The 17105-nt window shown below is 39.7% G+C and overlaps 1 protein-coding gene across 1 annotated transcript in view; it reads right to left on the minus strand.

The window, feature by feature from the left end:
• Positions 1-17105, minus strand: part of LOC308689607 (protein NLRC3-like) — a gene marked incomplete at both ends in the record, with an annotated part of 270187 nt that overhangs the window by 60908 nt on the left and 192174 nt on the right. Inside the window, one exon of the mRNA XM_081363417.1 lies at positions 14740-14913. Coding sequence (XP_081219543.1) covers positions 14740-14913 — 174 coding nt within the window. The remainder of the gene's footprint in view (positions 1-14739; positions 14914-17105) is intronic.

The following is a 17105-nucleotide window of genomic DNA, read 5'->3' on the forward strand; positions in this document are numbered from 1 at the left end:
AATAAAGTTCAAAGGTACAGCACGCACATCCAAAACAATAAAACTGGGTGCTGGGCAGACAAGTAGTTGCAAAGGTAAACAATGAGTCCGCACACCAGAAAATGCTCCTTAGCAATTTAAATGGTTGCTCACCACGTGTAACGTTTCGGGCCAAAGCCCTTCATCAGACATGAAACAAGTGGGGAGACACACCTCCATATATACAGCCATGCATGATCACATGATCACATACATCCATGATTAATCACATGACCAATCAAGTGAAAATGCAATTACATCAGGAAAACAGATAAAAAAAAATATACCAACATTTGTAATGCAAAAATATATTAGAAAAATATTAGAAAAATATTAAGTGGCTAAGAGAAGGCCTGCAGTGCTTAAAACAGCCTAGAAAGTTTTTAAAAATGTCTCTACCACTGTAGGCAGTAGTGATAGATGAGCAAGAATATAGATACATAAGGGATACCACAAAGGTGTGTTACATATATCATATATCAAGTCAACAAAACGATAACACAACATTTATAATCTTTACACAATTACAAGAGTTATTTACAGAAATTATGTACAGAAATTATTTACAGAAATGGCCTCAGGTCAAAATCTTTATTCAACCCTTTTGTAGCTAAAGTGTCCAGGGTATAGATCCAGAGTGCTTCTCTTCTGAGTAACAGACAATTTACATCCCCTCCACGGGAGGGCTGTTTCACAAGTTCAATGCCGCAATATCTGAGAGAGGAAACGTTATGAGAGACTTGTGGAAAATGCACTGCTACTGGGCTTTTGATGTCATGGTTACGAATATTTGATCTGTGTTCTGAGATTATTGTTTTCAGTGGCCTGGTCGTTTTACCAACATAGGCCAAGCCGCACAGGCATTTAAGTAAATAAATAACATTCTTTGTATTACAGGTGATCACACCTTTGATGTCATAGAGTTTTCCAGTGCGTGGGTGATTGAAGGTGGTAGTTTTATGTGTGAAGTTGCATTGAGGGCATCAACAATGACACAGAGCGTACAAGGATACCGAAGAAAGTACTTCATATTGAGTTCACGGAGCTTACGTTTGACAGGATCAAAGTTCCGGCGTTTCCTCGTCAGATCAGCACTGAAGTCTGGATAGATGAAAATGCGACTCTCGTTATATTCCAACTTCTTTTTCTCCCAAGCAAGGCGAAGGATTTTTACCTTATCCTGGAAGTTAAGCCGTGTGATCATGATTGACCTGGGACTGGCTCTGTCACTCTGTCGAACAGACGGAGAGCGGTGGGCCCTCTCAATGATCGGTGTAGTAGGGAAGTTACTTCGTTCCAGGAGCTGTGTGATCAGTTGAGACATGAAACCGACGATATCACCGCCTTCAGCGGACTCATGCACTCCCACAAAACGGAGGTTACAGCGTCGGCTCCGGTTCTCCAAGTCATCAACTTTGTCCAGCAGGTAAGAATTGCTTTTCTCAAGTTGCTGAACCCAAGCCACAAACTCCTGTAGATTGTCCTCATTAACTCCTACACTCTGCTCTAGTAAATTAACTTGTTCTCCCAGAGTAGTTAAAGAATTCTGAATGCTGCTCAAACTTCTTTGTATGGGATCCACTTTTGCATCAAAGCGTGTCAGCATGTCGGTCTTGATCTGTTGAATGGTGTCCCACAGCATTTGTAGTGAAATATGCCGCTCCTCCATTGTAGCAAAAACGAATATATGTCCCAGAATAAATCTCTTGACTGTGTAGACTAGAGCAACTTTGTTTAATGCTTGACTTATTTAAATACAAGTCAGGTCAGCATAAAGGATCACTTAAAGAGCTACTATACCCTGGATAGACAGACTAGGGCTGCGTTCCAGTCCAAAATTGTCATGCCCTTCACTCGCTAACTTACCTCCGTCTCGTTCACTCGGATGTACGTCATTGCTTATGATGCACGAGTGCCCACTACTGGCGGAAACTGCAATGGGCTGAACTGGAACGTCCTAAGCCCTTGATCACTTGAAGTCAGCTATGGAGTTGATTTATTATTTATTTATGTTTTCCCCTTTAAGAATTTGTTTAATGCACCATCCAAATGTTTATAGGTGTGTTTGGGTTGTTTTAAATAAAAGAAATTAGAATTAATATATCATAGAGTTGTTTGTTGTGGTGGTGATTAGATGAGATCTGTGGGGACGTCACAATCGTACTGCATTGTGGGACATATAGGTGTCTGAAGTGTACATATGAAGTAGACTCGCTCCCTCGGTTAAAATCAAGGGAATGAGGGTCTGTCCATATAAACTTCCCTCGTCCACTTCACCAAGTGGAACACACTTCAAAATGGCGGCAGGGATTCCCCCGAGGGTAAGTGCTTAGGGAAGTTCGAAAGTGTGTGTCTGAAGTGGACTGGAACACAGCCCTGGAGTATACTTCCACCCTAATTAAACACATCTGATCCAGCTAATCAAAGTCATCAGAGCCTGTTCCATAAAGAGCACTAAGAACATTGGGGATTTCAGTACAAAACCTGACTTGAATTAATCTAACAAATTAGTCGGTGCTAAACAACAATTTAAGTTAAACCAATCCCACTAATTTGACCACGTTCAATGAGTAGCCTACTTTATTTTGATAATTGGTCAAAAACTGAATCTGTTAAATCTGATTATGATGCATACAACTGAATGAATAATATATATATATATATATATATATATATATTATTTTAAATTTTTGTGTTACTTTAAATAAATCTGTGGTTATTTTATTTTATTGGCTTGATTTTTTTTAAAATTCAGATTCATTAAATTATTATTATTATTATTATTAATAATAATAATAATAATAATAATAATACAATTATACAAAAAAAAACGAATTTAAAAACAGATATCAATCGTTTTCGGTTTCGGTTTTCGGCCAAGTGCATCCAAAATCTTTGGTTTCGGCCCATAATTTATTTCGGTGCATCCCTAGTTATGAGTGGGCAAGTGCTTTAGGACCAAAAATAATTTTAGAATAGCTTTCCAGTGCTGGAGAGAGCTAAGCGGGAAGGCCTGAAAACAGACGCAGAGGTTGCTTTGATTCGCTCCACACGTGAGTAATACTGGCTTTGAGTGTCACTGTTTGACTGGAGCTGCGACCAACAACCAACTCTTGTTTGTAATTATACTATTGTGTACTGTACGTTCAGATTTTGTTCTTCCTTGTCATTGGTTCACCATCTGTATTTTATTTGTTGTGATGCATTATTTTGTTGCGTTTCTGCAATGATAAATAGACATGCACTCTAGGATTGTGTGCGTAACAGAGGCCAGCTAGTGAGAGTCGGGCTGACGACTGTTAGTGAATGCAGTGTTTAGCATTATTGTTAATGCACTTACCTTACAGTAGGGGGATCGGTGTTCGAGACCGACTCGGAGCAGAGCGGTCAGGATTGAAGGGTTAGTTTTGGAGCAATGAAGAGAGGGGTGTGTTTCCTTGGGTCAACAATATCAACAATGTCCAAAAGAGTTTTTAAAAAAATCGCTTACCCTACCTTAAGTTGATTTCATGTATACTGTTTATTTTTGGACTGATAGTATTTAAGAAAGTCAAATAATAGTATGTGAGAGAAAAAGTTTTTTGATCGGTAAGATTTTTTATGTTTTTAAAATTAGTCTCTTCTACTGTTTTTTGTATTTTTAATCAAATAAATGCAGCCTTGGTGAGCATACACTTCTTTTAAAAATATAAAAAATCTTCAAAAACTTTTGACTGGTAGTGTATGTGTTCCTGTCGGTCAGTGCTAGAATAACTCTGCAACAACTCAGACTTGGCCTGACAGTTAGCCTGCCCTGGATCAGGTTAGTTTCCCAGCATAATTTGCCTAAGTGACTGAGCTTTACATCAACTGACAGTGAGTCAGACTAACTGAAAAAACCCTGGCTTATTTGGTTAACTTGTTTTATGGAACAGGCCTCAGGATTTCTAGAAACTTCCAGCAGGTATTTTGGGACTGATTGGATCTAAGCTCTGCAGGACAGTGGCCCTCCAGGAGCTCAGTTTGAGACCACTGATTTACTGTAAACTGAGATGCTCTATATCAGTGAAAGCACAGGATCATTCTCTTGCCTGTCTTCAAAACTTGAGAACCCTGAGAATGTATATTTATATGATTACATCACAAACTTTACAATTTGATATTCATATCTAATCTTTCTTTGTAAAAACTAAAGTTTACATTTTATCATACGTATTTCAAAGTTAAGGATTCATTAGTTTTAATATACTGCATTGGCTATATTCTTAACATCTTAGTTAATGACTTTATTAAAAAAAAAACATACTATATTTAACATATGAGCAGAAATTGCCGAACAAAAACTTATTTGATGTGGCAGTAGTCTATTTTACAGTAAAAACGTTATAATCTATCCAAAACTAGTCAACGAAATGTTGTCTTTTCTATTTCGTCTGTAACATAGGCCTATTGTTTTTATGATGTATTAGGGCATATAAATGTTAATTTGCAGTTTAATATGTTGCTTATACAAAGATAAGATATTTCAGTTGATTTTTACTCATCTCAGAATAGCAATATAGTTTGGTAAAAGCTGTTCATTCATTCACACACAGAAACGTTTTCATATTTAAACAGTCTTTTTGCATTTTACAGACACTATTCCATATTGTGATTAGAACAAAGCACTTAAGAATAAAGAACTTACTATTCCTCAGCTGGATCCGTTTCTCCTCGAAATTAAACTACCAGCACTTTTGAGGAAAATTTTCCAGGATTACTATTACGATAGTATTATTCCTCATAGCGTTGCGAGACGGCGTAAACAAGTACATTAATCTGATTAAACTTGATGTGTTTTATCGAGCTAATGTGGGCGTTCACAGGTTTGCATGGATTGCCTCAGATCATTTGCATTTGAATAGCACGCACTCGCAATGGCCGTGTTCACATTAGCATATAATGATCTATAATGAGCTGTAATGAGAACAACTGACATCTCTCTCTTTTCATACAGATTACGTAAACAGAGAATATTTGTTTTAGTTTTGAATTACATAATTTAAAAGCAGACAATTAAATGATTATAAAGATATATAGCTCATGCCTGGGTGACTAGTACTCACTGAGTTTTGTATAAGTTTAGAGACGTGCTCCAAAAAAAAAAAGTTCACGGTGACGGAGAGCCAGAAAGCTGTTTATTTTCTTTATTTTACAAAAGCACAATGTTGTTGTTTTTTTCGCTTGTTAGTGGACACATAAAGTAGACATTTAACAGCTTATATTTTCATATTTCTTAAGTCTGTATGACCATAAATGGAGTATTTTTGCTTGCTATGTGAAAAAAAATCGAGCAAAATGCGCCGGCGTGTTTGCCGACCCCAGAGGGTTAAATTCCTCCATGACAGATGTAATTGGCAATTGCACTTTACTCCCGGAGCTGTATAGCCCTATAGAGCAAAAGCTTTTGGGGACAGACAGCCACGTCCTAAGGAAGTTGTTGATTCTCCTTTCCAAAGCCTCCACTGTTGTCAAGGGGACCTCGTACACAAGCAGTGGTCACAGGAGCCTTGGAAGGATGCAGTGTTGGTAGCCCCATACCTTGTACTTGCCAGACAGGCCACTCTTCTTCAGGGCTTTAAGCCATTCTTCTGCTTGGTTGAGCATTTCCTTCACGTTTGCTTTGTCAGTCAGTTCGGCTCTGTACCACCTCCCTAAGCTCTTTACCGGCTTCCCCGTGACTGTTGGGATGGTATCTTCACTGATCTTAAACTGCAAGCGGTCCTTGACACGTTCTCGATTTTGAGGGTTTGAGATCCAGATTTTGACTCTCCATTCTAGCTGCTGTGGTGAGCTCTACCAAATCTTCCAAGATCCATCTGCCCCTCTGGGACTGACCTCATTGTGATTGTCAAGTTGTCCATAAAGGCCCTGACTGGGACCTATTGGACCACTTGACAGCACAGCTCCCCATCTGGGCTTCTCCACTGACTTGACGAGGAGGTTCATCACCACTGCGAACAGAATCACAGAGATGGTACATATGGTCATGATTCCAACCTCCAATCTCTGCCAGTTGGTCATGAAGTCACCAGAGGTGAAGCGCATCTTGAAGTGCCCAAAGTAGTTCCAGAGGAGCAGCTGTACCTTCTGGGGGACATGATAGGCTTTGAGTGTGTGGTAAACCAACTTGTATGGCACTGTGCCATAAGCATTCGTTAGGTCAAGCCACAGGATTGCTAGATGTCCCTGGTTCCTCTTAGCATCCTCAATGATCTTGGAGATGACGCTGTTTTGTTCGATGCAACCGGGGACTCCTGGTACTCTGCCTTTCTGTACAGAGGTGCCAATGTATTTGTTGTTAATCAACAACTGGGTCAGCCATCCTCGCCAAGATTCCGAAGAACACCTTCCCCTCCACAATCAACAGCGTGATTGTGTGGAAGTCTTCCAAGCTGGAAGAGTCCTCCTGCTTGGGGATGAAGCAGCCCTCAGCAATAAGAAAACTGTTTGGCAGATGGTTCTTCCTTCACACTACCTTAAGTAGCCTCCAAAGATGTCTCCTCAGCCTCTCGCAGTTCTTGTAAACTCTGTAAGGAATTCCATTCAGCCCCTGTGCAGATCTTCCCTGGCCTTTCGGATGAAGTCGTTGACTTCCTGCCATCTGGGCTCTCCGTCATCAAAGGAGATGGTCGGCTCCTCTGGGCTGCACAGCTTTCCTTCCAGGTCGAGTTCTTCCTCTCGCCTTGGGTCACTGTGCACTTTACTGAGGTGCTCTTCTACCTCCTCCTTCGAGGCCTTTAACACTCCTGATCTTTTAACTCCAAGGAGCCCTGACAGGTACTTTAAGTTCCCTTAAGGGTTTTTTTGTGAACTTGATCCTCTCCTTTTCCCACCTTCTTCCATCCCTTTGCTGGCACTCCACTCGGTCTTTATGCGTTCCCTCACGTTATTTTGCATCTCTTTAAGGGCAGGTTTTTTCATCCTCAGGAGCCTGCTGAAAAACCTTCTTCAGTCTTTACAAGTCACCTCTGAGTTTTGCAATTTCCCTTGTGCGCCTGTTCTCTCCAGCATGCTGCGGGCCGTTGGACTGTCCCTGCTCCATCCCAAAGCGCTCTACTCCCATGTTCCAGATGATAGTGGACAATGCCTTCATCTTCATGCCAATGTCACCAGCGAAGACAGACTCCAGGAGTTGGTCCATTTCCCTGTCAAAAGACTCCCAGTCTTTCTTGCCTGCTGCTGTTTCCCACAGCACTAGCTTTTTCCTCTTTTCCTCTCCCTGAATGGCCCAGACTTGCTGACCTGTTTCCTGGCTGGCTTGCCTCTCTTGATGTTGCTGGTCGTCTGATACATTGTTGGTACTTGAGGGAATGCTGACGCCTTCGTTGTGTGCCTGGAGATTCTGGGTGCCATGGTCAGACACCTGACCCTGTCTTTCCTCCGTCTCATCAGGTTGTCCTGTGTCGTTGTCCTGTTGTCAGGTTGTTTCCTCCATCTCGAGGAGGAAGTGCTTTGGCTTACCAAGCCTTGGCACCCTGTTTCTGATCTTCCCCAGATGCCAGATCTCCATATTCCTCTCTCCCCGCTGTCAACACTCTTCCGTGGTTGCCAACTAGTCTTTCCTAGCGGTCACTGGGACACCAGATGTGGAATGTCTTTAACCCTCTGGGGTCTGAGGTGTTTTCTGGGCCTTGGAGGTGTTCTGACATGCTCTGACATTTGTGCTTATTTCTGTTACTTGTGACATTTTCATGGCTAAAGTCTAATTACACTGTATTCAGCACAAACTCTGCTACAATAATATATCAGCAGCTTGTATGTAAAAGTTTGTAGTTTTGAGATAATGACATTTATGCGTGGTTTGTGAAAATAAATAAAAAAATTCTCACTGAAATAAGGTCATGAAACCCATACTGATTATTTCTGCACAAGACTTTTGAAAATTGTATGACGTAGCCTAGAACATTTGCTCCAAAACTATGTGAAAATCACCCTGACTGCTCATTCAGATAAGACAATATATTGATTTAAAAAATTTACGACGCGTTTTGTGTGAAAACAGCTTTATGCGGGAGCTCATTAATATGTAAGCTTTCCACACCTGAGAAAGACAAAGACACTCCCTAATGGCCCTATTAGGAGCTATCAGGCCCTATCACTCTGAGCAACCTTGCACAAAGAATGAGGAGATTTAAAAAGAATGGCTTTTAGATTTTTTAGATTTTTTGGATTTATTTACAACACAACATAATCCAAAGATACAAAACAAATGACAAAAAAGCACTCATTGAAAACAATTATCCAAAGACAGAGACCTTTGTGCCATTCCTAAAAACATTGTACATACATTTCATTTCCAAGGTGTTTGATTTTCACTTTACCATGTTCATCACAGAGACTCATGTGAATGTTGAAGTCAGCAGGAGTGGCATCTGGGTCCTGAAAAAAAGAAAAGAAAAAAAGTGAACATACTGATATCAAGAGAAACTATAGGCCTGCACGATTTTGGGAATAAATTTTAGATTTTTCTGGTTAAAATTGCTTTTTAAAATTCACAGAATACACACATAAATGTTTCCAACAATATATAATATAATGAACACCAGGTTTGTTGTGCCTTGTAGGCACAGGCTATGCGCAGTGCTGCATAAAATAATAATAACAATAACCATATCAGCCTATAAATCTTCCAAAATATTTCAGTAACAACTAAGCTAGAGAAAAATATATTGATTATCATGTTACTTCAAATGTTTCCATTCGTTATGATGATATAAAATGAGATAATAGTAAAAACATGAAGCTGTTTGGTGCTTTTCAAACGCAATCGCGATCCAAATATGATACATTCAAACGCGATCGCGCTCAAATATAAAACATTATGGTTACCATATACATATCTATCTACATTTGAGCAGATATCCACAAACACAGTAACAGTAAACACGGGTCTAAATATTATAATATTCACCATATATCTAGCAACAGTTCAACTGCAATGTGAAATTTATGCAACAATAACAAACTAATATGTAAGAATTTCTTACCTTACATCTTTCTTGTCTTCAAATCGCGTTCTTCTTCTGAGGTAATTCCAATGTAAGCTCACCGCGCGTCTTTCAAACTCGACAAACAGCAGAGACTCTTGAAGTGTTTTGGTGTTTTGTTTTTGAGGTAGGCTAATGAGCGTGTTCGCGTTCCATGTGGAGATTTGCATGTGAATCTCTTTTGCGCGAGTGGGTGTGTTCAAATTAAAAAATAATTAGGAAGCGTTTGAGAAGCTGGACATCTTGTTGGTTTTATACAAATTACTTAAACAGAGAATATTTGTTTTCAGTTTGAATCCGATCATTTAAAAGTACACACTTAAATGTTTATAAAGGTATATGGCTCATAAATGTGTGACAATTATTCGCTGAGTTTTGTTTCAGTTTATAGACGTGCTCAAGAAAAAAAAGTTCACTGCGACGGAGAGGCAGAACGCACACCCTGTTTATTTTCTTTATTTTACAAAAGCACAATGTTTTGATTTGATTGTAAGTGGACACCTACAAAAGTAAAAATATCACAGATACTTTTTTTATATTTCTTTTTTCTGTATGACCATAAATGATGGAGTAATTTAAGTTTATAGTGCTACAATGTGAAGAAAATACGGCAAAACGCGCCGGCGACCTCAGAGGGTTAAACGATAGGGTAAATCGCAGCCACCGCACTTGGCAGGAGTTGCAATAATTAGATAGAATAAAGACAAGCATTTTTCCAATGCAACTAGATAAGCCTAAAAAAACATTTGATTACTACAGCATGTTGCTAAGGATAGTATGTGCAACAATACTAGAAGCCTAAGTAATAAGCATATATTTGATCAAATTTGCACAAGCAACCACGGTACAGAACTGATAGCAATGTTGCTGAAACAACAGCATATTGCTGATACCTGATAAGCTTAGCACAGCATGTGACAATGACACCAGATATAAGCCTAAAACACAACCATGTTCCAAATAACGACTGGTCTAAATAACCTTAAAAATACCATTTTGGAAACAACCATATTTCCAATAGCAACTAACAGCTTTTAGAGCAAGCAGTTTTCAATAGCCACTAGATAGCCTTTAGAACAAGCAGTGTTTCAATAACATATAGGTTAGATAGCCTTTAAAACAATCATATACAGTATATGTAACGGGTAAAATAAATTTGTAATGAATTGTGCCAAAATGTTTGTTCATGTTGTAGAATAATCCTAAGATATTCGTTAAATATAATGTATTAAGTGTATCTAAAAGAAAGGGATATGGGGACACCTACAGGCGACTAGGGTAATCTAAGAGTGGAGTCGGCCATTTTCTCCTTAGTCTTACGCAAGCTGTTGAGGAGAATGGTAGGTGGAAAATCTCTTTCCGGTCGAACAGAAATAAAATGTTGTCAGGGATGTTTTTATTTCTCATTAAGGTCAAAATTGTTCTTTCAAAATAATTTTATTTCATATTTGAGTCATAAATAGAGTTGATGGATAATTGATGTTTTATACCAAACTCACTGTTGAATACATTAGGAGCACATGGTATCCGTTGTATCTCTCGTTGCTTATTTTCACAAGAAACTTAAATTTATTTTTGAGAGTTACATGACCAGATGAGCTGTATTTCATGTCTGTTTGATGTCATTTCACATATTCCAAGGAAACATGCGATGGGTGAGCTCAGCCTACGTCTCTGTGTGGTCAAGAAGGAATCAGTGAGGGGTTACATATACAATACACTATAGCTTTAAGAACGCCATGTTTCCAAGACTAGATAGACCAAACGTGTCCAATACCCGACAGAATCAACGCTGAACTCACTCAACTGAATAGTGTCTGTTACTATGTCTTTTTAGAGCTGTGCCACAGCAGAAATGATTCTGTTTGCACCATGAATCGTTATTTCCTAACTATAACCGCAAGCTGCTTCAATCTGTGCTGCATTTATTCCTTCAGCAATTATGCTGTTAAACATTGAGCTGAGGAAATAATTATAGACTGATCTGTTCTTGGCACTATGCACTTTAGGAGCTACGGATATGTGCAATTCATTTTCTATTTACTTTTTACTGTATTTTTTTTCTCTCTTTTTTTATTCTGCTTTTGATGTCTTTTTATTTATAAACTGTCCTTGGACCCGGACCCTATCACGTTACCTCTGTTATATACTACATGCTATGGCTGTGTGAATGGTTGTATGTCTAGACGGTGTACTGTAGAAAGTGAATTGCCCTTAGGGGATTAATAAAGCTATCTGTATCTGCATAGTGCTAAAAGCACAGCATGCAGCAGACTGAGGTCACTTCCAAATCAGGCAGCTTATGATCAATGCGGCGAATCTCGTGTTCAAGTTCACAAGCTTGAATTAATCTGAGGTGAAATCCTTGTGGGGAACAAATTCCTCTAGCTAAATTCCTGATTGCACAATTTCTTGTGAGATGGTGCAGTTTGCCTGCCCGAATTTCGCCATTTAATTCGCTCCTGAGAAACACGATAGCTGCTGATAGCTGCTGAAGGAGCCTATATATGTATACAGTGATAGGCGTCGTATTCCTCTAGGTAGACGGGGATCAGATGAGAGTCAGCTGATGTGAGTTTGACGTGACCTGCCAGAACTGATGCTACGCTTGATTTCTAACATAAAACAAATCTTACAAATTTTAAATCAATATATTATATATTGTGAGTGGGCAGGATGATTTTTGCATTATTTTAAAACAAAAATAATAGGCTTAACACTAGAAGTCCCAGAGAGCAGCCATTTGGCTTTTCTACCTATAAAACCCGCAGGACAGCCGATGGGCTGGAAGGCTTTAGGCTAATATCCTTAATTACCTGTGAACGGTTGCTTTTGTTATGTAAATAATGTGGGGCCATGCTGAGCCACTTCAAGGAAACTTGTGTTTCACTTTGCCATCTTAGGGAGAAATCAACACACATGTTGTTTTTCCTTTGTTGCTGAGATTTATTGATAAAAACAGTACAAAATAAAATAGAAACCAACCATTTGTAAACATATTTACAAATATTATTAAAAAGTGAGTGAGTACATTCCAGCAATCACTCACAATCCTGGCACTGCCATGGTATCTCCCGTCTGCATTTACCACGTGTATCTGTAGCAGTGAACACATCGCACAGTGGCATGATTGTTCTTGCATTGGTGTTTGACCTGACACATGGCTCTTTTTCCAGGGCTAGGTGTGGAGGGTTGTGTCCGAAGCAATTGTTCTTTTCTTGCCTTCTTCGCACACATATGAGAGTTAGCCAACTCTCTTGCAAGCTCCACCAGGAAGTCCACCCGTCTTTCCTGCCTTCCGGTGCATGCTTGATACAGCACATGTGCATTCAGTGCTGCCATGTCAATCATGTTATAGAACACGGCAACCGGCCAGCGCCGTGTCCCTGTGCGGATAGTGTACTCCCGCACCATCTGGTCCATCACATCCACGCCGCACTTTGTGGTGTTGTAAAGGGTGATAGTGTTTGGCTTCCTTTTGGTGGTATTATCAGTCTGAATCACGCTGTGCATGCTGCTAAGAATGTAGACGGTCTTCTTCCGTTTGGGCGCATATGCCGTCAGCGTAGCAGCAGTGGTTGAAAACACCTAATAAATAAGATAAATTGTTATTTTCATAGCACTTTTACACACAATGACACTTGGCGGTGTTGATTCTAAAAATTAGAAACACAAACATAGAACCACAAAAGACCTGCAACATACCTGAGTGGTGAATTCATTGCGATCTGTGTGTCTAGCGGATTGAGGGATTTCCCGGCGAATCTTGTTGACTGTGCCGAGGATGGTGGTTTTCCGGCTAAGAAGTTTATGCGCAAGTGACAGCGATGTGAAGAAATTGTCCGTGGTAACATTTCTGCCCTTGTCTAGGAATGGTTCCATCAGCCTCATCACTACATTTTCAGACAGTCTCTCTCCACTGGGACGACTAGGGTCCTTGTCAAGATATGGGAGGACATTACAAATGTACTTGGATTTTAGGTCGCAAGCCACCCAAAACTTGATCCCAAACTTGTCAGGTTTAGTTGCAATATACTGCAGGAAACAGCAGCGAGTCTTTGATGGGAAAAGCTGTTCATCAATGGTGATATGTAAACCAGGGTTGTAGGACGTGATGCAATTGGTGACAAATGATCCCCACACACTGGAAATTGCAGCAAACTTATCAGTCTTTGCTCGATCCCTCCGGGTGGACCTGTCATCAAAGCGTAGGTGTCGCACGATGTCTTGGAAGCGGTTTCGCGGCATTGATCCAATGATATGTGGGTTTCCCAGATTGCTGACAGCAGTCACGTAGTGATGGAACCTTGGTAAGCCCCCGCAAGATGACAATTGCAATAAATGCCATTAGTTCAGGGAGGGCCATGAACCAATGAACATGCTCCGTTTCCTGTGCATGTTGAATAGTCCATTCTTGAATGCTATGAAGCATGTCAAGAGTGATGAAACACAGGAAGCTCTGAAGGCGACTCGAGATACTTTTCCTGGCCTTAGCCGTTGGCTCTCCATCTGCAGCGTACGCTTTGATTGGGGTGAAAGGGAGACGCGTCCCCACCTGTTCTTCATGCCACACTGTGCCATCTTTCGCTGTATCTGTCAGGTCAGTCCCCAAACGGGCTCTCTTTTTTGGTTGAGGAGCAGTCTCCTCATCTGCAGTGTGAACAAATTCAAATTGTGAGCAATGGAAAAGTCAAATGATATCACAAATGCATGCATAGATACTAATAATAATTCCAGTATCTCCTTCTCTGTATCGAAATAATGTCTGAAATATCTTCCTAAATAAAAAGATACAACTAAAGCAAAGAAACAACTAATAATGTTTTGCACTTCAGATGGCAGTGAATGTCTGCTAAGTAGTACAAACAAAAAAGTGGACAATACAAAAAAGGCAGAGTAAATATTTATGTCACTCCACTCTGCTTTTTTGGTGTTTTCCACTTACTGGTTTGAAATGAAATAGGAAATAATATGAAATGAAACTTAACCTGAAGACAGATCAGACAGCTCTGAGTCCGAATCCGGCTGAAGTTCTATGTCTTCTCCATCTGAGTCACAAGGGTTTACTTCACTCAGGATCATTTCCAAGGCCTGCCGAGTGGTGAGTCTTCTCTGCATTTTCTTTTCTTGGAGAGGAGGTTCGTACACCACAGAATTCTTGAGGGCACTGAAGTAGTAGGCTATGTGCAGTGAGATTTTATCCACCTCAGCACAAAAGGAATTACCTCTCATTTGAGAGCAAGCTGCATGCAATTAGATGTGCTAATTCATACCTGTTTACACCTGGGCAAGACCTTACATGCCAATGTGAGACATGGTCAATCAAGTTCTCTGCTTTTAGCAGCCCTCCCTCCCCCACACATACAAACAAGCCACTAGCAACCATTCACACACACACCCCCAACCCCCTGCAGATTGCTCAGGTAATGACCACATTTACACATGAATTGATGCTAATGATAGCCAAAAGACTAGCCAGTTAGCATCCACTTGGCTAAAGGAGGGTTACAAATCTCTGGGACTTCTAGTGTTAAAGATACAGTTCTCAAAAGTCTTGTGAATCAATATCCACTATGGGTTTCATAGCCTTATTTCAGCAACTTGCATTTATTTATTTTTTACTAACCACTCATAAGCATAATTTTCTCAAAACTACAAACTTTTACAGAAGTCCGTCTCTGATTATAGCATAGTATATTTTATTTTCATTAACCTCAGTATCTCCAGCTGACAGTTTGGACTCTTCAGGCCATCAGAAAGAAGCTTCACTCCAGAATCCTGCAGGTCATTGTTACTCAGGTCCAGCTCTCTCAGAAAGGAGTTTGAGGATTGCAGGGCTGAAGACAAACTCTCACAACACTGAGCAGTGAGATTACATGTGGGAAATCTAAAGAAAAACACAATGTAATTGCAAACAGAATCAATCTTAGAAGTGTGATATTTAACCTGTTAACCGTTGCCAGTGCGCCCGCGCACTGAAGCGTTTTTTTTATATATAGTTCAAAGTTACTATCAGATTTAATGTTATACCTTGACAAACTATACATCATTAAAAAGATATAAGACTCAAGTTTCAGTATTTGACCACTATTGTATTCTGAAAAACATATAGCGACAGTTATTTCTTAATTTGTGTCAGGAGTTATGAAATGAAAAAATGAGTTGATACCTTTAATATGAATTATGTGCGTCAGCCGCTTTCATTCATAAAAAAACTCCCGTGCTGTTGTCATGACAGCGATTCACAAAACAACGTCCCTCAGGGCTTTAGCTCAAAAATGTGCAGATTTGGAGAAATATTGATATATTCTCATAGGTTTACATCAGATTTCTATAGACAGGAATAATATTTATTGAATTTATACCCAAATGTGTCGATGTAATCATTATGAGCGATTGGATACTCTGATACTGTGTTTTCAATTCATACCAATAGCCTGAGGGCGCTATATGCACAAAAATAGTCCATATATGGAACATGAAGAAGAGCCATTATCATGTGACATTCCAGGACGTCACTGATACACACAAAGCTACAGAGATCGCGCTGTAACATGCAGATAAAGATGTTTTGGACCTTACACCTTGGGGAGTTGCGAAGGTCGTCTGTTATAGGACAACTTAGTTTGAATAAACGAGCAGACATACATAGCTACTTGGTCGCCTATTAAACAAATAAAATTAATATCTCAACATCCGCACCAATGTTTTTTTTTTTTTTTTCAAAGCCGCACCCGCCCGCCATCCGCTGATTGTTTTGCGGTCTATGGACGATGCAATGCTCTGCTGATGCGAGCCGCAAGAAAGCCCTTGTCTGTTCTAGAAAGGATGCAGCAAAGATATTTAATGCTAATGTATGAGGCATAGGCCTACGCTGAGTTTCATTCATTTACGATGAGATGCGCTCTAGTTCACAATGAAATGCAATGCAAGTGAACGCGGCGCGCCCGCGCCTGCATGTCGCGGTTATTATATTGTCTACTATGTTTTCTTTTTATTTATTAAATAGGTTAGGCTACATGAAATTGGTTGATGAAACATTTATTAAAATTAAGATACAATTTGTACAAAACGAAATTCGTTTTAAAGAAAGGCTTTCTACAAAGCAAAACTTAATGAAGTGGTAAAAATCATGTCTGATGATTTACAAAACAAAACTTCATTAAGTGGTAAAAACCATGTCTCCCGAAATATTGCGCATCTTATGATCCAATCTTTTATTACAATTGTTTTTTGAGCTAAAATGTAATACACATCATATATATACACACACTGTATATGTTTCGTTTATCAAACATGTTTGGGGCCACTCAGTCAAGGGCTAAACTGCACGATAATGATACATTTCTTATTATTGCAAATGTTTATTGCTAATGTTTATTATTGCAAATGTTTTTCCTTTGTTTAATAAATCTCATAATGATGGCACATCACTATATCATAGTCGTAGCTTTTATCTCTATCTCAAATGATTGGCGGTTGGTCAGGGGGTAGCCTACTTGGCAAAGAATCAAATACAGTTGAAAACGACGTAGATCACTAATAACACAGACTGTTAACAATTGTTTTTAATTAGTATTTAAACATTCTCTATGATAAAAAAATGTTTGTAAAAAATATTTTAATAACACTGTTTTGGCGGTTATAGAGTTCTAACGACGGTGTTCAACTATAACCGTCGGTCTCACGGTTATATACTAACCGTCACACCCCTAGTGCTAAGCTAACATGCTAGCTAGCTCTAGGTGCACCTGCAACCTAGAAGTTATCTTTTATGATTTTGTTTCTAAATAGGAATGCTTGCTGAAATGTTTCTGTGGCGAGCAGGACGAGGCCGAGGGCCGTGGGAGGACGGCGCGAGGCCGGTGGCGTAATTATGATGAGCTACACCTGTGAGACGCACCGGTCTCGCATCTCTCACGGAGGAGCGGAGGCATAAAGGAGGAGCGACGACAGTGAAGAGCGAGAGAGGACAGGCCTGTGTTTTAGTTGATGTTTTGTTTTTGGTTTGTGTTGCCAGCAGTCGTCCGTGAGGGGCTGCTGGCTTTTACTTTCATTTTTGTATTTGTGTATTTATTT

The sequence above is a fragment of the Scardinius erythrophthalmus genome (genome assembly GCF_964197995.2).
Source record: "Scardinius erythrophthalmus genome assembly, chromosome: 4".
NCBI lineage: Eukaryota > Metazoa > Chordata > Actinopteri > Cypriniformes > Leuciscidae > Scardinius > Scardinius erythrophthalmus.